Source organism: Symphalangus syndactylus, chromosome 6 (assembly GCF_028878055.3).
Source record: "Symphalangus syndactylus isolate Jambi chromosome 6, NHGRI_mSymSyn1-v2.1_pri, whole genome shotgun sequence".
Classification (NCBI taxonomy): domain Eukaryota; kingdom Metazoa; phylum Chordata; class Mammalia; order Primates; family Hylobatidae; genus Symphalangus; species Symphalangus syndactylus.
Window position 1 is genome coordinate 20,382,960 of NC_072428.2, and position 25,303 is coordinate 20,408,262.

Below are 25,303 nucleotides of genomic sequence, written 5' to 3' on the forward strand. Positions count from 1 at the left end.
GACTCACTCTAAAGCCTGTATTCTTAATTACCACATCAACGCCTCTCAAACTTTAATATGCACATGTATCACTTGGGGATCTTGTTAAAATGCAGATTCTGATTCAGATGATGCTGATGCTGTTGGTCTGTCAACCACACTAAGAGTAGCAAAGCTCTACACAATCCATATGGTAAAATCTTAAAAGAGAAAATACACTATACTCAACCAGGAAAATGTTTTCTAATAATTATTTTGAACTTTATTTTTAGAGATGGGGGTCTTGCTATGTTGCCCAGGCTGGTCTCCACTTCTGGCCTCAAGCGATCCTCCTGTCTCAGCCTCCGGAGTAGCTGGAATTACAGGCATGAGCCACCATGCCCAGCTCTGTTATCGAATAATTTAAATAATGTGAATGCTTAATAATATATAACAAAAATATGCCTTCTTCTCAGTAACCTTTAAGTCCTCTTTCCATCCATATGAGAGGCCTGAAGATGCTCTCGCAAATTCCCACCAGCAGACGCCCCTTGGGCAGCCACTGGTGTCAGACTCACTAAGCCCAACCCAAAGTTAATCAACCTTCTCATCTCATTATCCCCATAGCTTCCACTAGTGAGCACTTCTGTAGATCCAGGGAGCAGGTGTGTGTAGGAAAGGCCCCTGGGGGCTCCCCAAGGAACTGGTCAGTCCCACCCACCATTCCCACTGCACACACCACCCAGTCCTCAGCACCTGATGAGCACTTCCCCATTCCCATAGACTTTACTTAAAACATTAGAACTATGTATTCTCTAGATATTTTAACCTTCCAAAATTTGGCAAGCACCAGCTAATTTTATACTTGAAGAACCTTCAACACCCTTTCATTATGTTCCTAATTCTTCATGTCTTTTTATGTGGGATGATCAGATATTTGCTGTTTAATGAACCTTTTGTCATTTGCAGTAACCCTGTTTATCTATTTTAATGCTTAATGCTATGAAATTACTTATATGATACCATAAAAGCAGTCCTTACATAATAGATTTAATTTCCTTAACTTTTCACTCTATTTATTTCTCTTGGATTTTACTACGTGTCCTAAAGTGAGCAGATACGTGATTTCTTTTAATAAGAGTTAGTAACATTTTGCTTTACATTTAGTCTTTAGTTGATGTATTTATATCGCCTTCCACTTCCCTTTAATGTTATATTTACTGATGTCCTTCCTTTCTGGAATCATTTGCGTGGTTTGACCAGCAAAGTTTTATTTCCTTTTAAAATAGACCAGAAGACAACCAACTGTTCCTTACTATTTCATGTGTTTAACACTGTTTTCTTTGTTTTGTTTTGTTTTGAGAGAGGGTCTCATTCTGTTGCCCAGGCTGGAGTGCAGTGGTGCAATCTCAGCTCATTACAACCTCCACCTCCCAGGTCCAAGTGATTCTCGTGCCTCGGCCTCCCAAGTAGCTGGGATTACAGGCATGTGCCACCATGCCCAGCTAATTTTTATATTTTTAGTAGAGATGGTGTTTCGCCATGTTGGCCAGGCTGGTCTCGAAGTCCTGGCCTCAAGTTATCTGCTCGCCTCGGCCTCCCAAGGTGTAAGCCAGCGCACCCGGCCTAATACTGTTATTTTATAAAGCAGACCTGCTTTAATTTATTTCTTCTTGGTGAACTCTCCTACTTGTTAAGTAAACTATGTAAACTCCTTTCAAACGGAATTAAGATGCATAGCAGTTTTCATTAGACTGTCAGAAACCCTTTTGATATGTCACATGCTAGTCTCATAACGAATCTAATTTATCACCTGATTTAAAATTGCTATAATACATTGCCCTCTCAAAGGCCTCTTTTTCTGTCTTTTTAAGCCAAGGGATATCTTGTAAAGATCTTTCCAAGTCTTTGAAGATCAATGAGACTGTTCTAAACTCTAGCGAAGGAGAAGCAATTTTCACCAAAAGGCAAAGTTAGCTTGGCCAGGTAAATTTCATTCACCATGGATTAGTCTGACTCTCCCAATTCCGTCTCTTTTTCAAAGTCATAATCATGTCTTTAGTGATCCCCTTCATTCCTTCTCGTAGGTAACTTAGAGGAAATCCTGCTGTATGCCTGACACTATGCCAAGCACTAAACCAGGTTCTGGAGTATAACAACAAATAAGATAGACATCAAAAACACAATAGACTCCATCCCGCCTCATGGAGCTTTAGTCACACAGGAAAACAGGAGAATTCCTTTTTCTGTTCAGGATTGTTGCCAAGTCACATTTTATGGGTACTTTTAAAAGATGCTGATGTTGCCCTTCAATTCTGGGCAGCGTTCCTTTCTCTGAATATATATATATATATATATATATATATATTCATATTTTGTACCATCTCTGACTGTTCTGGAGTGCTTATTATTCAAAAACTGAACCCTAGTATATTTTTGACATCTGTTAGCTTTTCTTGTATTGTCATTATCATTTACTTGAATAACATAAATGAACTCTGGGTATGCTAAACCTTTATTATGTCACCACTGCCCTTCATAGGATCCACCGATGTTTATTGTTACACTGTAACATCTACAAGATTAGTTCTATCTTTCATTAATACCAAATATTCTTAATGTAAAAGTCATTCTTTCCAACTTTATCTCTTTTACAGTAGTAAGCATCAACTCATTCCAATCCTGCTTCCCCAGGTTCCTGCCGGCTGGGCTCACTTGCCAGTATCATACTTTTTAATCAAGCTTATGCCAATGTTTTTATCAATCTGTTTTTGAAACACCTTATTTAGTTCTGTTCTGGTTTCTCTTAGCATCAACCATTCTTTACAGCTTTAACTCTGATGAAATACCCTATGTTGCTAATCACTCTTCCCCTCCCCAAATTCCCCCAATTTTATTTTTATAATAAAAAAACAAGTTAAATTTAGAACTTTCCAAATCAATCAAGAGGCTTTTTTCAACAGACTGTGGAACTACAAGTGTGACTAGGGCTCATTTTTCAGCCATGTCCAATTAGTTTAACGACGCCTGGAGAACACTGCTCTGATTCAAGGCTAAAGCTGAAGGAAAATGTTCCAGTAATGCCATCAAAGAGGACACACTTCTGACGTTCGCCAAGCCAAACTCACTGGGTCTTAGAATAATGAGAAGCGATTTTTAATGCAATAAAATTAAACACCCTTTATGCTTTCATTTCTCTATGCCAACAAACACATAAGTGTCCCACTGCCACCTGGAACACTGGCACCTTAGGTTTGCAAGTCTTCTAAATCAAGTTATTCATAAATTCCACATCCTTGCAGCACCCGGATGCCCAAGGCCTATTCCAGAGTAAGCTAAAGGGCCTGCCCTCCCTCCCTGTGGCCACTCTCCAGGACAGAGACAACATCATCTGCACACTGAGCTATTTGTCTGTCAAAAATCACAGTTGGATTTGGGCAACAGCGAATTCACTCAATTTATCACTCATCTCTTGATATCACAATGACTCAATAAAAGGAGAGTCTGGTTCTCAGGTCTCTGGAAAGGCCTTGAGAGTAAGCTTAAAATCCTGGGGTTCACTCTGCTCTGCCTGTAGCTAACACTTTACAGGCCTGTGGCATTACTTTCTCACAAGGCACCACTGCCTACTTTCTCACAAGAGCCCCTTAGTTTGAAGCAACAAGGTGGGGCCAATCATTTCTAGTTTCTTTCTGGAGCAACATATTAAAATTTCAGCTTCCACAATAAAGAACATCAATCTCTAGTTCAGGAAACGTTCTCTTATACATGGACCATATAAGCTTAAGCTCAGGGTCAGAAAGTAATTTTAAAAATACTTTAATTTCTCTTTCGATATAAGGCATTATCATCAGTACTGTATCTTTGTCTAGAAAATGTATTTCCAGACTTTTTGAACAGTGGGCCCTTCTATTTGGCACCCAGCACTATTTGAGGGAAGTGCTGAAAAGAAATTGCTTTTGGTTGGTATTCTAACAAAATATTCCCATAAAGGGGGGAGGGAAATTGTCTCCATCATTAATATATTCAAAGGCAAGTGTCATGGTGCTGAAATAACTTGTTTATTCTTATTTTTGTTTAATAAATTGAGTCTCTGCAAAAGCCAATTTAAACACCTATACTGATACGTTCTCCACATAGGAGAACAGCAGAACAGCAGTTTCCATCTGCCAAAGACAGGCCATTTGAGTAGAATCAACTTGAGATGCCCCCCACTCCAATGGCTCTCGATAACAAATCATTCTATCCAACACGATAAGCATGGAGTCAATATTGACATCCCTATGCAATGCTGGAATTCTCCAGCACAAGGTAGACGGTGCGATTCTTCTCCCAACACATACAGACTTGGATTTCTATTCTATACCAAAGCAGCAGGCCCAGTGGTTAAGAGACCAAGTCTAAGTCACGCAGACCCACGTGCCAATTCTGAAACAATCTCTTACTGGTCGAAGGTTTAGGGAAGTTACTGAACCTTTTAGTTTCCTCATCTATAAAATAGTAAAGCATACTACCCACCTGAATAAACTGCTCTGAAAATGAAATAAGATCCACCAGCAGAGAAAGCATTAAATAAATTATAGTATGTACACACACCAGAAAGCTGTTTTTAAAAGAATGGGTAGGTATATAAGAGCAGAAAGAAAGATGGCCAAGAAGACACTTTTATTTGATGTTGTAACATCTCTGACATCAGGATGTACCTAATGGCCAGCTGCATCTTCTAAAAGCACGGGGTGGGCGGAAGCTGTGATTTATTGGTCACTGGCAGTGCCTGGGTAAACTTGGTCACAGCTGTTCCTATTTCGTCACTTCCCTCCAGTTAGGTGCATGGCTGGTGCTGCACAGGTTGAACTGACCTGCTATTTAGAATGTCCTTCAAAAGATGATGTTAAAATGTGGCATTGAAATGAAAAATTAAACACATTTGTGTATACACAAAGAGGCAGGGAAACAGCATGAATTTGATAATAGTGAAGCAAATATCTCTCACTGCAAGAAATTACCATAATTCCACATTTTCTTGCAAAGCAAAGGCCAGAGCTTTAAGAGAATTGAAAGAAGAAAACGCAAATAACTGAAGGTGTATCAGCTGTGCTTCTGAGATAGCAGCAAAAGCGGTGTCTGTTCAAGAGCCGAGCAAAGCAAGGGAAGGTGAGGGAAACTGCCAAATTGCTTGGGAATAACTGAAATGTCTAAACAACAGGAGACAGATGTGACCCATTCACACGGCTCAAAATAAAATTGATGAAATATAGTACTTGAGTTAAAAAGCCAGCCAAAAAACTACAAATAGGAACAAGAAGGAGCTCATTAAATTATGTCTCTGTGTGTGTACCTGTATATAATTATAAATCCATGTTAAAGCTAAATTGATATATACCAGACAATTCACAGTAGTTACTTAAGGGAGGGGAGAGAAATGGGAAAGGAAGCTGAAGGAAGATTTTAATGTTTTATTATTGCCATTACTTCTAATTTGTATGAATTTTGTATCATAAGCACGTACTCAGTCTGTGTATTTTTTTTTTTTTTTTTTTTTTGAGACAGAGTCTCACTATGTCACCTAGGCTGGAGTCAGTGGCACAATCTCGGCTCACTGCAATCTCCACCTCCCGGGTTCAAGTGATTCTCCTGCCTCAGCCTCCCAAGTAGCTGGGATTACAGGTGCATGCCACCACTCCTGGCTAACGTTTTGCATTTTTAGAAGAGACGGGGTTTCACCATGTTAGCTAGGATGGTCTCGATCTTCTGACTTCGTGATCCGCCCACCTCATCCTCCCAAAGTGCTGGGATTACAGGCATGAGCCACTGCGCCTGGCCCCCGTGTATTATTTTTGCAGTGTTTGTAATTCAAGAAGTTTACAACAAAATAAGACACATACAGTGCTTGCCACCCTGCCAGACAGAGTAAACCTTCAATGAATGGGAGCCACTCTCACTCTTCTAGACACCACAAAAGAAAAAGTATCATAGACATTTAATATACGATCCCAGTCCCTCAAGGAGTTTTCAATCTAGTAGGATTTAGAAGGTAAGAGAGGTTTTACATATACAGTATATATATAACCAGGGCATACACGCACACATGCACACACATATATACTGCGTATGACCATAAGGTAAAGAAGGCTATTGTCCAAAAGCCACAGAAGATATTTGCAGCTCAAACCTCAGAAGCCTAGAGCTAGAAAAGTCACAGAGCACCAATACACGCATACCAGTATTTTATCTTGAAAGCTAAAGCAGCAGACTAGGACAGGTGTCATCACCTCTGAAACCTGTTCAAGAATGACACATTGATTAAATATCCCTGAAGACGCAATACCCATGTTTGCCTGGGCACCGTGACATCTTCACAGCTCTGTGTTCCCATCAAGGTCCCAGATCCATCAGTACATATCCTGTTTAGAAATGCCTCTGAGATAACACTGGCGGAGAGCCTCTACCCTTCCCAGATAGCGAAGAAGGTCAACAATCCCATTTCCATCAGTGGGTCATTTGGGTCTTCAAGAGCAAAGAACAAGTTTTACACGGCTTTGCCTACCCCTGGAAATAGACACAGTGCCTGGGTGTTGCAGAGATGATGGCACAATGACAAACAACCAAATAAAATATTAAGAAATTTCTAATTATCCAAAGACAAAGAAAATGACATTTGCACACTCAGGAAGCTAGAGCTCCTCACTAGAGAAGGCTTTTCCAAGAGGGCATGGTTTCAGATAAATGGGCCTGAACTGAAACAATGTGCACTTCTCCCCAGGAAGCCATCGTCCTCCTCTGGGTACCACCTTGCATCCTGTGAATTCATGCCCAAAAGAAGACAGCTGCAGATAAGTTATGTGGCTAGTCTGAAGAGAGGTGGAAGTACAATTCTTAAGGAAGGTTTGGAACAGAGCAAAACGACAGCTGGAAGGAAAGGTGTCTTAAAGGAACTGAAGTGTTATAAAGCGACACAGAGCAACAAAGAGACTTTAGAGAAAAAAGTGTAAGATGAAAACTTCTAAAAACACACACACACACAGCTTGCCGCCAGTAGAGATGATTTTCCCAAGCGCCTGCAGAATGAATCAAGTTGTAAGGCCTTTTGATGGCAAGGGAGAAGGAATTATGGGGAGGGAAAGGGGAGCCGAGAAGAACAATACCTACTCTGTGGAGTGGAGGAAGGGGAACTTCCAGGGTTAGGATTTCAACACAAGACTTCTAAGGCAATCTGGCAGCTTGTGCTCTTATAGCCCTCAGGGCTGGTGAACCTCCCAGGTTTAACATTCAGGGAACCAGGTGGCTTTTGGTGTCAGCTGTCACCTGCCTGTCACCTGCTTTCTCTGCACATGTCTCTCCCAAGGAAACCACGTATAGAAAATTCCAGAAGTTTTCACTCTGACACAAGAGGAAAGCGAGAGGGAAAGGGTCAGTGCTGAGGGCATTTCTGGTTAAGAATGGGTTTTCCCATGGAAGTGTGTGGCTACAAAACATAAAGCCAAAGCCCAAAGGCCCTTGGGAGTAGGACGGCATCTTGACCCCCTGCATCCAGAAGACACACTCAGGATGCACAGTAATAATGCTCAAGATGCATGGCAAGGACACTTGCTCACGCTAGACCAGGGGTTCTCAACTAGGGGCAACGTGGCAATGTCGGGAGGCATTTTTGGCTGTCACCGCTGTGGGTGAAGAGGAAGCCAGTACAGGCATCGAGAACTAATGATGCTGCTGTGACCATCCCGCAATGCACAGGACAACCCCCACAACAAAGAACTATCCAGGCCAAGGTGTCGTTGGTACCAAGGCTGAGAAACCCTGCCTGAGACTAACCCCATCTCTGCAACCACCTCCAAAAGCCCTAAGAATCCTACCCCAAATAAACTTTTGCTCTCCCCCGACCAAGCAGTTACTCTGTCATACAAGTCCACGTACTATCTTAAGATATATAAACATCAAGCCAATGATGTGACAAGCAAATATGGCATATCAAAAGTACCTGGCTGCTCTCCCAGCAAACGTCTTCAAGGTACTCTTTAGCATCCAAGTGAGTAGATTTTTTTCACAATAGAAGGCAGTTACATATATATGCGCGCGCGTGCGCGCGCGCGCGCGCGCACACACACACACACACACACACGATCAGCCATCTTAAAAATCTCCCTGGTTGTCAGGTAGAGGCACTGGCATAACAACAACAACAAAACTGCACGGTTAGAACGGTCCAAGCATTTCCTAAATATTTCTAAGACAGAAAGAGGGGAAAGAACAAACAAGAAAACCCAACAACCAAAAATAGATCCGTCCCTGGGGCAATCCCATAGCTAAAAACAGTTCCATCACTCCAAAGCATGTCCATGGTGGAAAGTACCTTATTTTTTTAATTCTAAAATACAATAAACACATTTTAAGGGGGAAATATGAATTTAGAGCTCAAAGAATGAAAACGAACCCCCATGTAACTACAATTCGGGTCAAGAAATCGAACCCTGGCTGGTATCATCTCCCCGCCTAGTGTTTGTCACTCACCCACGCACACAGCAAAAGGACCAGAGTTATCCTGAAAAAGTTTCATCTTCACATAAGGATTGAGATGTATTTTATGTATTTACCATGAACACCAAAGTGTCCTGCAGAGAAAGCTGATGTCTCTACTGAATAACTCCTGGGCAGTGATCACAAAGTGAACAGATTTGGGGAGGGCGAGCATTCACGTAAACAATCTCACTGTGTCAATTTGCAAGAGCACTGTGGAGGAAAGGCATGGAAGCATGGTGCAGGAAGCCTGGAAACAGAGTGGGAACAGCCCAGGTTGGGGACAAGGAGAAGCTTAAGTTAGAATCTAGGCTTCAGCCTTTATTGTGGTACCCTGGGTATTATCAATCTCTCCTGAACCACACAATGATTTCCTGCCACATAATATCTATCCTTGGCAAGTTTCAATGGGATCATGTGCTTAAAGTAATGAGCAAAGCATCTCACACACAAGAGATGCTTCACTAATAGTGGGTTCCCTCTCTTTCCCTTGCCCACACAAACAGGCAAGGTTGTAAAGGCCAATTCTTTTTGCTTGCTTTCTTTCTTTAATTGAGGCAGTCTTGCTCTGGAGTGCAGTGGCGCAAACTTGGCTTACTGCAACCTCTGCTTCCCAGGTTCAAGTGGTTCTCCCACCTCCGCCTCCGGAGTAGCTGGGATCACAGGCACACGTCACCACGCCTGGCTAATTTTTGTATTTTTAGTAGAGAAGACGGTTTCACCATGTTGGCCAGGCTGGTGACAAACTCCTGACCTCAAGTGATCCACACATCTTGGCCTCCCAAAGTGCTGGGATTACAGGTGTGAGCCATTACTCTGGCTTAAGGCCAATTCTTTAATATGAAATTAGTTGATTATAAGTGTTCCTAAACTCCAAATTCTCTAAACTGCTTTACAAAGGTGACAATACAAGTGCACTTTCAATTTATCCTGCAGACTAGCTGAAAGGTGTCTAAACCACTCTTCAAGGCCGAGAACTTACCACCCCACCCTCTCCTACTCACATCCCTCTCCCTCCCCCACTTATCCCAGAGTAAATGGCCTAAGTCGGCTGTCAGGAAAAAACATCTCACACCCCAGTAGGGAGCCTTAGTCACATCTCTTTGAAGATGAAAAGCAACAAGGTGTGTTTATTTGTACTCTGGTGTACAAGGCCTCTTTTAGGCCTCATCTTTCCGAGCTGAGCTGTGCTGAGCCGTGCATAGCTACTCAGCTAGTTAAAAACATTAAAACCCGCCCCTCACACCGTTAAGCAGATCTTTCCAGGAGAAAAAGTCAATACTCACTCCTGGGAAAATCGAGCCTTTTCACTGATAGAGAATGTCAGGAAGTCTAGGCAAAGGTCAGTCCTGGAGGAAGTGAGAAGACGGACCACCATCCAGCATGGCTGCCTTTAGAAATGACTGGAGCCCTACGCACTTAAACCCACTGAGTCCACCCACATGCAGGAAAACTGGACATCAGATGACGTGACTTGGGCTGAGTCTCTCTCGCAGGATACATTAAAAAATAGCAATGGTGAAAATCAATGCTTCACTTCCCTAACACAAATAAAAACAAAGGAAGAAAAAAATACGAAAGGTGTCTGAGAAGGTTCCTGAATAAAAAAGGCCTCCAAACTGCTCTTGGAATGTCAGCGGCTTTCCAGCCCCACAAAGACTCAGGACTCTAACTACGGTTCAACCTTGACCCCGGGATTCTTTCACAGACTATCAGATGGAGACAGAAATCCAAAGTCTTGGCTTTTACAATCTCTCTTGTTTTATCAACTTCCCAGAAGAGGATCGAAGCATAGGCTATAGGATGGAGGGGTAGGGTCTCTAGTCTGGCTATGAAACCCAAACTGAACCAAACAGGCTTTTCTTATGGGATGGGAGCCCAGGAGCATCTGGTTGACATTAGGAAAAATGACCAGCCCTGTTTCTGGCAACACTTGGGTCGAAGTGAAATCCATGCTAAAAAGATGACACTTAACGTAACATGAAAGATGCACACACTCCAACCTGCCTAGATGTTTCTAAGGCAGCAACTGTAAAGGTAACTCAAAGCCCACAGATAATGGAAAACTCACTAGGGACAGTTGGGCTATTCCTCCCCCTACCCGTCCGCTCCCCACTATGACCATTTTATTTATTTTAGCCCTATTTCAGATGTACACACACATATTAAATAGCCACTGCTGACCAGACAGGGACAAAATTAACTTTACAACTATTTTTACAGAGATGGAGACTCAACTAAAGCAACACAGCACCAACTGGGAGATGCAATAAATAAGTTTCCATTTGGCCACAGTGGCTCTCCCAGGACACACACAAGAGCCAGCTTCCATACTGTCCTTCTCAGGTGCTATGAGGGGACACACCACAGCTACACAAATTGAATTTGTGAATCCAAACAGGTCTTCATGTCTGTAGACGCCCTGGAAATCGACCTGCTCTAACAGCCTCCAAACAATTCACACCTGTTCCTGGCTGAGCAACGTCCTGTGAGAACTCTCCCCAGGTGGACTAATTTAAGGGCACTCTCACCCAGACCTGGTTAAAAATCCACAGCAGTCACCAGGAGGTCTAGCCCCTCCCTGGAAGCCCAGCGAACCCACAAGCATCTAAATGGGGTATCAGAGGAGTGGAGATAATGTCATGGGTCTGAGAGCAGGAAAGGCTGCTCAGTGGGCTGTGAGGATGCCCAGGATCAGGGACATCAAGGAAGAGAGGAGATTTCCCTTTAACGCATTCATACCTCCAAGGCACAGCTAAGAATGAAGTGAGCCTCAACTTAGCAAACCCACACACCACCAAAGACACCTCGACAGCCAAGCTGCTAGAACCACTTGGCAAAATAAGGCAGTTATTAGACGTGTGGATGGCACAAACACCAGGCAAGCAAGATTCTGCTGAAGAAAGTTCACTGGGCCCTGTCACCCACATTCTGGGCATCAGATGCCCAGAAATAAACGTCAAGGGGCCAAGGGCGGGCCCAGCCCAGGAGGGACAGCTGACAGCTGTGGGCGGCGGGCAGGGGCAGAGGAGGAAGGGCTCCCAGGCTGGAATTCGGATCATGCCCACATCAGCAGAAAAGTTCCTGGGAACAACACGCTGTCTGGAAGGGAAGGAGGCTTGCTACGGTCCAGGCCCCGGGATGCACACGCGGTGGTGATGCCAGCTTCAAAGGGCCGCCGGATGAAGCCCCGTGTCCTCTCCCAGGGCCCCTTGACGGTGAGGGCGCCCATCGCGGGGCAAGTAGGGTGGTCAGACGTCTTAAATAAAGCTTCGGTTCCCAGGATCAGTGGGAAAAATGAAGAATTCCCAGAACCGGCCCTGCTTCAACTCACTTTACCCAAACCAAATAGTCCCAGAGAGGAATGAAAGGAAGCAGCTTTGCTACTCTCTCCGCGGTGCAGGTGGGGAAACTGAGGCACGGAGCGCGACTCGGGAAGAGGCCCAGAGGAGGCTAATGCAGCCGCGCGCGCCCAGGCGTCTGGGAAGATGAGACCAGGGAAGAGTTCTCTCCTCTCCTTTCCTCTCCCCGCCTCCGTTCCTCAGCACACACAACACACACACACAGCCACACTCGAGCTACGCCCAATCCGGGCAGCCGCCGGGCTCCCCAGACCCGGACTGCACACAGAGCTCCGCCCGCGCACACAGCACAACACGACCCGGCGCGCACGCCCGCACAATAGGACGGCGCGCACCCCGCGGCGGCCCCTCGGCAGGGTCCGGGCCAGCCCGGCGCCGGGGTCCGCCCTCCGCGCACACCCACGCCCGGAGAGCGGCCTGCGCCCGGGAGGGGACGCGATGGCACCCGGCCGCTGCGCCCCGCGCCCCGCGCCCCACGCCTCACGGGAAGTTCGCCGGCCGCCCCCCGACTCACCCGCGGCGCTGCTCAGCAGCAGGCACAGCGGCCCCAGCAGCCACATGGCGCGGCCGCCGCTCCCGCTGCCCGGCGCCGTCGCTGCCCCCGCGGCCTCGGCGCTGACCCCGCCCCTCGCCGCGCCGGCCCCGCCCTCCCGCCTGTCCCTCCTCCCTCCCGCCCGCCCCGGGCCCGGCCCCGGCCCGGCCCCGCTAAGTTTTGCAAGCGCTTGGGCTGCGCGTGGCCACCCGCATGTTACCCTAGGTGTCCTGACTCCGAGGGGCCGCCGAGCGGGGCGAAGGGTTCAGCCTTTCGATCTCTCGTCGCCTCCCGGGTCTGGCCGCGGGGATCTTCTAACAGCCTGGGCTCTGTTATCTGCTTCCTTTTGTCCCTCTCATTTCTGCCTTTGCTTCCACACCCAGCGAGATGCAGCGCCCAGACCAAAACTTGAGTTCTTTACTCAAACTACAAAGTGAGTTTACTACCGAGAGAGAAAAAGTTAAAATAAAGGGCCAAATCTTATGAGAAAATTGTAGTATATTTTTAGTAGCGAGTGTGGAATACCAGTGCTTCTCAAACTTTAATATGCATCCGGCACACTTGACGATCTTGTTAAAATACTGACTCTGGTTCAGTAGATCTGGCATGGAGCCTGAGATTCTGCATTTTTAACAACATCGTGGCTGATTCCAAGGCTGATGATCCGGGAGCCACAGGTAAGAGCAGCTGACACCTTCCATGCACACAGCGTGGACCACATGAGTTATTTTGTCTGCATAGTGTCCACCTTGACCTGTTGAACGTTTGGGACCCAATTTGGAAAAAATAAAATTAAAAAAAGGAAAAGGTCATGAAAGGCAGATACCCAAATGCAAAAAATGTAGCTGCACCAATGCAATTGCTTCCAGAGGGCACTGGTGAAAAGCCCCAAAAGACTTAGATGGTGGAAGAAGGGGATGACACTTTTGTGCTCCACTGTCTCTGACCCCCCACCCAAAAAAGCAAAAGCAAAAGACTAATGCAAATAATTGCCAAAAACTGGAAACAACTCAAGTGTCCATCAATTGATAAATGGATCAATAAATTAAAACTTTTGGGGGCAGTGCGACTGTTCTAATCTTGATTATAGTGGTAGTTACACAGCTGTATACATTTGTCAAAACAATAGAACTGCATCCCTAAAATCCACCCCTCAAAAGGGTTAAGTTTATTTATACAAACACCACCTGGCTGAAAGAAAGGGGAAGGTATGGGTACAGAGGCAGTTATAAAAGGGATGCCTGCATCAGGTTTTGGGATGCCCTGGAGACATCCTCAAGGGTGTTAAGATTCAATTACTTTACTTTGTAATTGCCTGCTGTAGTCTGGAAACGTAAAGGCTAAAATGGATCAGGTCAAAATTTAAAAATACCAACGATGGTTCAAGGTAATGAGAAAATGTGATGTGAGGGAGGAAAGTTTAACAAGTTCCATAGTTTGTAGTACATATAGAAAATATAAATCAATTATCTAAATGATTTGGCATTCAGGGCTTTTATCCTGGGATTGATGAGTATTAAGGAGATCGTCCCATGGGCTTGAAGGAATTTTAAAGCCCTTAAAATTTTATGCAAAATGCCCTGTGCATGTGGGTATGTGCATTGTTCCAGGAAGCTTGTTGGGAAGAGGCCTCCTGCCTTTGATAGTAATATCTGAGGAGGCAGATAAGCAAATAATTTCTCCTACAGCTGCTCATTTGCCTCCAAACATTAGGGATATGGAAAGATAATGCAACTGACCCACTGCTATAGTTCTTGTTTCCTCAGGTTTCTTTGGACACATCAACTTCCTTACTTCACAAGTTTGACTCTGACTCTCTCTCTCATTCTCTCTCTCTCACATACACACAGGCACACACGCTTTTAAATATGTTAATGTCTTTGAAATCATTTGGACTAATGTAAAACCTTATTTAAAGTCAACTGTTGTTTTTATTTATTTATTTATTTATGAAACAGAGTCTCACTCTGTCGCCCAGGCTGGAGCACAGTGGCGCATTTCGGCTCACTGCAACCTCTGCCTCCCGAGTTCCAGGGATTCTCCTGCCTCAGCCTCCCGAGTAGCTGGGAGTACAAGCGCCCACCACCATGCCCAGCTAATTTTTGTATTTTTAGTAGAAACAGGGGTTTCACCATGTTGGCCAGGCTGGTCTCGATCTCCTGACCTCGTGATCCGCCTGCCTCAGCCTCCCAAAGTGCTGGGATTACAGGTGTGAGCCACCGTGCCTGGCCCAACTGTTGTTTTTATAATTATACTAAGTCACTGCCAACCTCCTCCTCACCATATAAGCTGGGCAGGAGATGAAACTATTTTTATACTTTATTACTCTCCTTTTTCCCAGTTCTTTAGAATTCCAAGCAGAAGACATTCAGTTTCCAGGAAATGTGAGAGGTTTCAGTGCTAATCGTTTAGGTCCTATGGAGCCAATCAATCTTTTTCAAGATTGGTTTAATAAACATCAAAAACAAAGTGCTTTATGTCTCTTATTTACCAAGAGACACTCTGACCATGCGTGTGTGCTGCTGACACGGTTTCACATTGCTGAAGGAGGGAAGAAAGAATGTCGTCTCTCTGTGGGCCTCCATACAATGCTCTGTAGTTTGCAAACCTTTTCTCATTTACTCCCCACAGCAGCCCCTGCAACATTACAGGTGAAAATAGCACAAACTAAACTTGTGGTGTGTCTGAGATCTGCTCCTATGCTCATTTCACTTGCCACAAACTAGCTCTGTGACTTTGTGCAAGTTATTAGCCTCTCTGAGTCCTAGTTTCCTTATCTGTAAAATGGGGATTACAGTATCACCTGGATCTTAGGGTTGCTGTCCAGGATTTAAAAAGATAATGTATATAAAGTCTCTGGCATGGTACCTCGCACGTAGTAATTGCTCAAGAAACATTAGCTTTTGTGTGGTTGTGGTACACACTACAAGGCAACTGTTGTGGAAGGTAGCTTCTGAGATGGCTGTCAAAGATTCTCACCTTCTAGCATCCATGCCTTTGTGCAGTGTCCTTCCACACTGAATGGGGCTGATATGTGACCAATGGATATTGTGGAAGTGACAGTAGATAACTCCAAGACTGAGTCAAAAAGGACATAGCAGTTTCTTCTTTGTTCTCTTTGATCACTTGTCTTGGGGAAGCCAGCCACCATGTTGTAAGGACACTCAAGCACCCCTGTGGATATGTCTACGTGGAAAGAAGCTGAGCTTCCTGCTGTCTTGCCAGCCTTGGAGTGAACCATCTTAGGAGCAGGTCCTCCAGCCCCAGTAAAGTCTTTGGATGACTGTACCATTGGCTAACATATGATTGATCTTTCGGTGAGCTGGAATAGAACCCGCAGACATCCCCAAATTCCTGATACACAGAAACTGGCAGATATAATAAATGTTCATTCCTGTTCTAAATCACTAACTTTCAGGATAATTCACGTGCAGTAATAGACAACTAGTATATCTGCCTTTAAGGTCACCCATAGGATTGACTTAATTGTTCCATAGGATCTTTTAAATAAATTAGTACATGGGAAACACTTAGAATCTTGCCTAGTACATAGTAAGCACTCAATATATGTTAGTTTTGTTATCACAGGTTTTTTTTTTAATTGTCAGTATCATTACCTCTCTCACAAAGCACCTAAGATGCAGACCTTTCAAACTTTCAGAAAAAAATATTTAAACTTGAATAAGAGTAGGAACATGTGGGAACTGACAAGAAGATAAAAGGAGCAGGGACACTAGAGGGACCAAGGGAAAAAAAAAAACCTTACCTACAAAAAGTTGACTGATACCAAGTCTGCCTTAGCTTCATTCACTTCATAAAAATCAAGCAGAGAGGCCGGGCGCGGTGGCTCACGCTTGTAATCCCAGCACTTTGGGAGGCCGAGGCCGGCGGATCACGAGGTCAGGAGATCGAGACCACGGTGAAACCCCGTCTCTACTAAAAATACAAAAAATTAGCCAGGCGTGGTGGCGGGCGCCTGTAATCCCAGCTACTCGGAGAGGCTGAGGCAGGAGAATGGCATGAACCCAGGAGGCGGAGCTTGCAGTGAGCCGAGATTGCGCCACTGCACTCCAGCCTGGGCAACAGAGCGAGACTCTGTCTCAAAAAAAAAAAAAAAAAATGAAGCAGAGATAGTAGGAGACGTTCGACTCCCCCAGTCGCTTCTGTGACTCATGGTTTCTATGGTTCCATATTTCTTGTTCTCTGCTCTCTCTTCCCTTCATCTGATTTTCATTCTTCTCTCCAAAATATGAAGAAAATAGAAATTCACTTGAGGATTCAGCCAAGTAAGGCTTACTCTACTCCAAATTATAGTGGGTGGTGGAAATTGCCTACTGAGAAGCTGCCTGGTGGAGGAAGATCACTGAGTCCCTCACAAATACATCACACACACACATACACTTTCTACCCCCAACATAAAATCAGGAGGCCACAGACTCAGGTAACTAAGAGAATGGGCTTTGAGATGGCTTGATATACCTGGGCTGCTAGGTCCCACTACTTCCTAGCTATGTAAGGCTGAGAAACTCAGTTTATCTCTGAGTCTGAATTTCCTGTGAAATGAGCCTAAGAACTGTACCCACCTCGTAGGGTTGTTGTATGAAGCAAAAGGACTCCTTCTCATTCCTTTATTTATCTGGCAAACAGTTATTAGTGCCAGACACTGTTGTGGGCTGAGGATTTCTGCAGTGCACAAAACCAGTTCCCTGTCCTCAGAGAGCTGATAGTATGATTGAGATGTAGATGAGTATTAAATTAACAAATGACCACATCATGTAGTGTCATAAGAGCATGTAATGTAAGGGCATATAATATAAGGGTGTATGATGTCATAAGGGCTATGCGAAGCATTTAGCAGAGTTCCTTATTGTAGAACTCCTGTATTTTCAGCTCTTTACTTGTATTACAGACTTAGAACCTACACGTGAGGGAGGAGTAAGGCCAGGAAACACGAAGGCTAAAGCTGCAGAAAAAGCCTGCTGTATTGCCGGACATTGATTTGGAAAAGAAAAAAGGGGGAGAAAAGCCTGCTGTCAGCAACCTCTGAGACAGCCCTAATGATCCCCATCACCAGATATTCACACCCTTGTGCAATTCCGTTCCCTTGAGTGTTGCTGGAAGCTAGTGACTCAATTCTAGCAAACAGAATATGGCAAAAGCAGGGGGACAGTCTCTTCCAAGATTAGGTTGTAAGAAGACTCTGGCTCCTGTCGTTGGTCTCTCTCTCTTTCTATTGCTAGCTGCCATGTTGTGAACTGCCTACAGAAAAGCTCATGTGATAAAGAACTGTAAAGGCCTTCAGTCCACAGCCAGTGAGGAATTAAGGCCCTCAACCCAAGAGTTCACAAAGAACCAAATCCCACCAACAACTACAGAAGTGGGTTTAGAAGCAGATCTTCCCCAGTCATGCCTTCAGATGAAATTACAGCCCTGGCCAACAGCTTTACTAAAACCTCATGACAAACCTTAAGGCAAAGGCACCCAACTAAGCTGTGCCCAGATTCCCAACCCAGAAAAACTGCAAGATTATATATGTTTGTTGTTTCAAACCACTAAGTTTTGAGCTAATTTATTACTTAGCAAAAGACAACTAATACAAAGCCTTACAGCAAACATCAGGTCTGTGAATACTTAACATCATTGAATCTTACTTACCAGTTACCCTGAGAAAGACAAGGACAGAGGACTGTCATTAATCAAGTGTCTGCTTCTGGCATTGCATATTTGTGATCACATTTAATTTTTACAATAATCTTTGAGATAGACATTATTATCTCTTTTACACAGATGGGGAATCTCAGGCTCAGAGAATTAAAGACTTTCCCTGAATAATCCAGTGAATAACTGAGATTTGAAGCAGATCCTATTAATTCTAAAAGGTTCCCACAATACCATGCCAAACAATGCTGCCTACTACAGCAAAATAATCCCCAATGTATAAAACACAAAATGTATTTGCAGCTTTGAAGACAATGTGTTCACTGGGTTTGAACTAGAAAGCTCAAGATGTTCAGCACGTCAAACAGAACTTGATTTATTTTGTAATGCAATTACAAACTAGAAAACTGAAAACTAGAAAAGTTTTCAGGATGCATCTAATTGTTGTAGCCTCCACCCACCCCTAAAACATGCTGAGCATGGGAGTTCTTTCAGCTAGAAATTAAAGTCATCCCAGAGCTGCCAAATGTATCTATATATTTTTAAATTGTCAGACTAATCTACAGAAAAATACTGCTGGGAACCAACAGAGTTCTTGTAATTCATGTTTAATATAGTCACAAGCTTGCAGAAAAGAGAGCTGCTGACATTTATTAATGAAAATTTTGCACCATCTGGAACAATGACATTTTTACCCCTCATTTTTCAAAATGTGCAGTTGGTTATTTATTTTAATGCCTTAGTTTTATTGTCCTTTGAATGAAGTCATCGACCCCCTTAAAAGGATGGTTTCTCATATATGACCAGACCTGAAACCAAGGAACAGTGATACGAAAAAGAAATTTAACCTGCGGTGTAGCAAAAGAAATTTTGGCCAGGTTTTCCCATAGTCACATTTCATTTTCTTTCTCAATTGGAAAAAAAAAGGTAGATTTATTACACGTATAAACCTATTCTTGGTCTGTCAATTTGATGGGGAAAGCTGTCATTGAACTGCATAGATCTGCAGAATGCAGTACTGTAGTCATGAGCTACTTCTGACATTGAGCATTTGAGATGTGGCTATCCTCAACTGTGATATGCTCTAACTATAGAATGCAAAATGGATTTCAAACACTTAATACAAAAAAGAATGTAAAAGATCTCAGTAGGATTTATATTGATCACATATTGAAATATAGTATTGGAATACATAGAATTAACTAAAACAATATTAAAATTATCACTGACCTTTTTTTGCCTTTATTATGTGGCTCCTAGACAATTTTAAATTCATTTATGGCTTCCATAGGGGGCTCACAGCATATTTCTATTACACAGAGCTGATATAGATAATATTTTATTTCATGAATGAACACATGACCCTTTAGAGTTTCTTGCATCATAGTTGAAAATAAGTCTTCTTGTCCATCACTGATTTATGAAGGACTTTTTTTCCCTCCTGGTTTCTCCATCTGACTAATTCTGCCTCAAAGCTCTCTTAACCATATAACCTAGACACAAAGTTCATTGATATGGAAGTGATATTAATGTCATAATTTCGGAATTACAAATGCACTACGGGGTCAAGAGGAAGGCAATAAATGAATTGGAAGAAATCCGCTTTAGACAACATGAACATTTGTCACTTGGATTCAGAAAAAAACACAACACTAAGGCCGGGTGCAGTGGCTCATCCCTGTAATCCCAGCACTTTGAGAGGCCAAGACGGGTGGATCACTTGAGGTCAGGCATTCGAGACCAGCCTGGCCAACATGATGAAATCCTCATCTTCACTAAAAATACAAAAATTAGCTGGGCATGGTGTCGCACACCTGTAATCCCAGCTACTTGGATGGCTGAGGGCATGAGAATCGCTTGAACCTGGGAGGCGGAGGTTGCAGTGAGCCGAGATCACACCACTGCATTCCTGCCTGGGCAACAGAGCGAGACTTTGGGACTTTGTCTCAAAAAAACAAACAAACAGGCCGGGCGCGGTGGCTCACGCCTGTAATCCCAGCACTTTGGGAGGCCGAGACGGGCGGATCACGAGGTCAGGAGATCGAGACCATCCTGGCTAACACGGTGAAACCCCGTCTCTACTAAAAATACAAAAAGTTAGCCTGGCGCGGTGGCAGGCGCCTGTAGTCCCAGCTACTTGGGAGGCTGAGGCAGGAGAATGGCGTGAACCCGGGAGGCGGAGCTTGCAGTGAGCCAAGGTCGAGCCACTTCACTCCAGCCTGGGCGACAGAGCGAGACTCCGTCTCAAAACAAACAAACAAAAAAACAGAAAAAAAAACACAACACTGAATAAGACCTCCATTTTCAGTGGGAAAGTTTACACAGTAATTAACTGACAAAGCAGAAGTCACAGGAGCTATTCAGTCAGTGACAAATGTGAGAAAATGATTCCAGCATGCCTGGGTCTGACTACCTTCCCTAAGTAACAAATTCTCTTTCACAAACAGGTAGGCAGCTGATTTTAATAAGAGCTCTCATAAAACCCATCTGGAAGGTAAATAGATTTACATTTTTAATCTGACATTATTGGAACATTTTTCCTGCATGGTGAAAACTCCACTTTAATAATTTAAGTTGTTTTTCTCGGTGTACCTCAGCTTACTTCTTTTAAACACCTCTTCATTTCAAGTTAGGTTCTTTGGGCTTGATTGGTTTTAATGTTTAGACGCTCAATTTCAGGCACTGTTAGATTGCTAACCTGGGTCTGATGTGTGGGTTTGTAGTTCAACTTGAGCGGGGGGCAGGGGTGTGGCAGAGGTGATGGGTTTTGCTGAGCTTTCAGTGAATTCCCACACCCAGTGTGGAAGGGAGTGAACAAAAGGCACAGGGAAGGCAAATTATCTTACAGCTTTCAGGGCCTTGCAACATACACGTAATAAAAACGCAGAGTCGTGGGTATTGTTGGCTTTTGTTAGGCATTGATAGCAGCTCTTTAAAAATAGCTAGTGCCCTCTACCTTGTCATCTAAGCTAGAAATGTGAGTATAAGCCTGGACTCCTCGCTCTGCTGGACTCCCCTGCATCATCAGTCACCAAGATTTGTAGATTCCATAAGCTAATGTCTCTTAAATCCAATTCACCCCTCTCCCTCTCCTTCACTCTTTCTGTCCCTTAGTTCACACCCCCATGTACCTGTGCCTGGGTTACTTCAACCACCTCCTCACTGGCTTTTTCAGGTCTTGTCTTGCTCCTGTTCAACCTGCTTAAAAGCTCCATGGCTCCCTGTTGGTGACAGGACAAGCTCAGACTCCTTAGCTGAGTATATCCTTTATGATCTGCTGCCGAGGCTGATGACCATGGGTTGGGGGGCAGAGAAAAGGATGAAGAGTAAGACCAGAGGGTTGGGCAGGAAACTTTTAGGGATGTAAAGGAGTTTAGTCATTATCCTATGAGCAATGGAAAGTCACAAAAGCTCAGGGTTTTTTCCCATTGTCTTTTTTTTTTTTGAAACGGAGTTTTTGCTCTTGTCATCCAGGCTGGAGTGCAGTGGTGTGTGATCTCAGCTCACTGCAACCTCTGCCTCCTGGGTTCAAGTGATTCTTCTGCCCCAGCCTCTTGAGTAACTGGGATTACAGGTGTGTGCCACCATGCCCAGCTAATTTTTGTATTTTTAGTAGAGATGCGATTTCACCATGTGGGCCAGACTGGTCTCGAACTCCTGACCTCTGGTGATCCACCCACTGCGGCCTCCCAAAGTGCTGGGATTACAGGCGTGAGCCACCACGCCTGGCCACATATGGTCAGTTTTAAGCAGGGGCATGGCATGAACAGATTTGCATAGTGGTTAAAAGCAAGGGTTCTGGAATTCAACTTAAATTCAAATCTGACCATGCCACCTAGTTGTGTGTCCTTGGGCAACTTACTGAAGCTTTTTGGACCAGCTTCTCTGATTATAAAATGAGAGTTAAAACCTTTATGAGTTAGGCACACTTTGCGAGAGCTAAATGAGATCATGCTTAGCATACTACTTGGCACACAGTAAGCATCCCACTATTTTTTTATTCATTTATTTTTTATTTCCATAGGTTTTGGGGGAACAGGTGGTGTTTGGTTACATGAATGTTATTTAGTGGTAATTTCTGAGATGTTGGTGCACTCATCACCTGAGCAGTATACACCATTCCCAATTTGTAGTCTTTTATCCCTCATCCCCCTCCCACCCTTTCCCCTGAGTCCCCAAAGTCCTTTCTATCATTCTTATGCCTTTGCATCCTCATAGTTTAGCTCCCACTTATGAGTGAGAACACACAATATTTGGTTTTTCATTCCTGAGCTACCTCACTTTGAATAATGTCCCAATTCCATCCAAGTTGCTGCGAAAGCCATTATTTCTTTCCTTTTTATGGCTGAGTAGTATTCCATGGTATACATATACCACAATTTCTTTATCCAGTCATTGATTGATGGGCATTTGGGCTGGTTCCATATTTTTGCAATTGTGAATTGTAAGCACCCCACTAATTTTAACTACCATTACTATTAATAATTCCTAGTCTTTCTATGCTTTTTCTAACCCCTCAAGACTGAGTTCAGCCCTGTTCCCATGTGCTTTTATAACACCTTGCATTTATCCCTGTTTGTAGGACTTCTGAGTCTGTATCTTAATTGACTATTAATATGTTATTTCCCCCATCAATCCATAGCTCCCTATGGTCGGGAACTATGGCTGATGCGTGGTAGAATGAATGACTACCTTCGTTTGCTTTATACTTCGATTAACATTATCTCTTTTGTTCCCTCCTTATCTCCACTTTACAGTTGTGATAACAAAGCCTCAGAGAAATCAAGTTTTAAGCCCCAAGTCCTGCAGTGAATGAGCAGCAGAGCTGCAGCTCATCTCAGTCCTGTGGATCGCACCATGGCCTGGAAGGAAAAGTTTAGGGCAATATAACCCTCTACAAACAACCTTCTGAGAGCAGGACAAGTGTTTTCACAAAGCTTCATGGAATGTCAAAGTGCAGGAACAAAACACTTCAGCTGGAAAAATAACGCATAGCCAGAAATCAACCCCAATCCTACCAGAAATAATGATGCCAGGAAACAGAGCTACATACACAAAAGGGAATGTGTACCAGGATACACATAATAAAGTCACCTTGGCAAAGCTGGTATCCTCCTGGCTAAGCCAGAGGAGTGATTCAACTTAAGAGAGAATTGGAAGGAGGACATGTGCCCTAGCTAGTCCATCTGAAGAAGTGTGCCAACCCACCCTGCAATGTTCAAGTCCCTGCCTTATCATCATAAGCCTGATCATAGCAAAAATATGGAGTGGTTACAATGAAAATTTCCAAGGTAGAAAAAGATCAGGCAGTGGTAATACTAGAAGCTGGCTGCATAGGCCAGAGGCTCAAATCTCACAGTGCAGGGCCAAAGAAGACAAAGTTGAAGTCGATACTGATGTGGGCCAGTTGGCTTTGCACTAAGGAGGAAAAAAGTTCTATGGTCACTGGCTAGAACCTTCATCCCACTCAGTCATCCTGCCAATGCTGGTGTTTGGGGTTAAAAAGGGATTGGGAAAGAGTGTGGAAGACCTATTGCCAGTGTTGACAAGCAGGGCTGACATTCAGACAGAGCACACCAATAGGGACAGCCAACTGTCGAATAATAAAACACCTCCGGACCAGTTGGGGGCTGATCCCCCTGGGTGCCTCCCATATCACCCCAGCTGCCCCTGGAGCTCCCTGATGCAGTGACCATTTAGGATTAAAGCCTCATGCAACTAGTTGATACCCCGTCTTTTGAATATCATTTCTGATTACAACTACTGGAAAATAGCAAATAACTACCATTCATTCATTTATTCATTTGCTTAATTCTTTGGTGGGGGGAGCGTGCATGCTACTTTTTTACATTGATACATAATATTTTCACATGTATGGGGTACATGTGATATTTTATTACATGCATGGAATGTGTAATGATGAAGTCAAGGTTATTGGCATATGTATCACCTTGCGTATCTATCATTTCTATGTGCTGGGAACAGTTCAAGTCCTCTCTTCTCGCTACCTTGAAATATATCATTGTTGTTAACTATAGTCACCCTGATGCAGGGCAGGCGAGCCCCAAAGTGGGGCTTAGCTCTCGGGGGTTCTTGGTTTTGCCCAGGAAAGAATTCAAGGGCAAGCCAGGGGTAGAAGAAAAGAGCTTTATTGAGGCAGCAGTGTTACAGCGCTGGCGGTGTTACTGCTCCGTCACTGCTCCTGCAGAATAGGGCTGCCCTGTAGGCAGAGAGTAGCAACTCAGAACAGTTTTGCACCACATTTATACTCACCCACATAATAACACGCAGATTAAGGGGCGATTTATGCAGACATTTCTAGGGAAGGAGTAGTAGCTTTTGGGTCATCGGGTCATTACCACAGAAAGGGGAAATCACTCCCGGGCGTTTCCATAGCAGTGGTAAACTGACATGGTACACTGGTGAGTGTGTCTGATTGGAAAGCTGCTCCCACCCCGGCCCTGTTTTAGCTAGTCCCCAATCTGGTCCGTGTCCGAGCCCTGCCTCTGGAGTTGAGTCCCACCTCCTACTTCAACCCTACACTGCTGTCCATCATTAGAAGTGTAATCCCAGCACTTTGGGAGGCCAAGGTAGCACCTATTATTTTCCTCATTTTCAGAAGAAGAATCTGTATCTTATTAAAAGTTGCAGAGTTAGGAAATGGCTGAAGATTCAAACTGTGTTGTCGAAATCCTTAGTCTAGGCTTTAAACCATGTTAAAATATCGCCTATACTGGGACTTCAGAAAGAAAGCAAACCAAAAAAAGCAACTATTTGGGGACGGGGTGAGAGTGAGGCAGAAACAATATTAGGGAATTTTTTTTTTTTTTTTAATACACTCACACTCTCTCTTTGTGGAAATATGGAAAGACAGGAAAATGTCTTGTAATGAGGAGACAGAATTATGGACAGTTCCCTATCCCAAAACTCTCAAATGTACATACATTTTTTTAAAGCACACGTGTTATTCATTATTCCAGTGAAAACCCAACACATACTGAGGCCACTGATGCTTCATGCCACAGCTCCAGGAAGGCTGAGGACCAAATATTTAGCATAATTCTTCATTCTATGATTCTTCTTGGCTTGGATTTTCAAGAAGTTGAGAACACTGCTTTCTCTGAAGCAAAATAAAACTGTTTTGGATAAAGTTAAAGACAGATGACATTTAGAGTGATAAGCAGAGCTGACATATCCATATTCAGCCAGTCTATCTACATTCAGAGGAATGAGAACCAAGAATTTGGAATGGATTTATTAACAACTCATCACACTATGA

The 25,303-nt window shown here is 43.8% G+C and overlaps 1 protein-coding gene and 1 long non-coding RNA gene across 4 annotated transcripts in view; one reads left to right on the plus strand and one right to left on the minus strand.

Moving 5' to 3' along the window:
- The window catches only part of LDLRAD3 (low density lipoprotein receptor class A domain containing 3), a 294,823-nt gene extending 282,362 nt beyond the window's left edge, over positions 1-12,461 (minus strand). The window contains exon 1 of one of the 3 annotated variants that reach the window (XM_055281906.2): positions 12,349-12,461. In XM_055281906.2, the coding sequence (XP_055137881.1) occupies positions 12,349-12,394 (46 nt within the window). In that variant the 5' untranslated portion in view covers positions 12,395-12,461. The remainder of the gene's footprint in view (positions 1-12,348) is intronic. The other 2 variants (XM_063640997.1, XM_055281912.2) reach the window with 2 other exon arrangements.
- On the plus strand, positions 12,442-23,750 carry LOC134736871 (uncharacterized). The gene is made up of 2 exons (XR_010121283.1): positions 12,442-13,043; positions 22,782-23,750. It is a non-coding gene; the product is annotated as an uncharacterized lncRNA (long non-coding RNA).
- Positions 23,751-25,303: the final 1,553 nt, after the last annotated feature.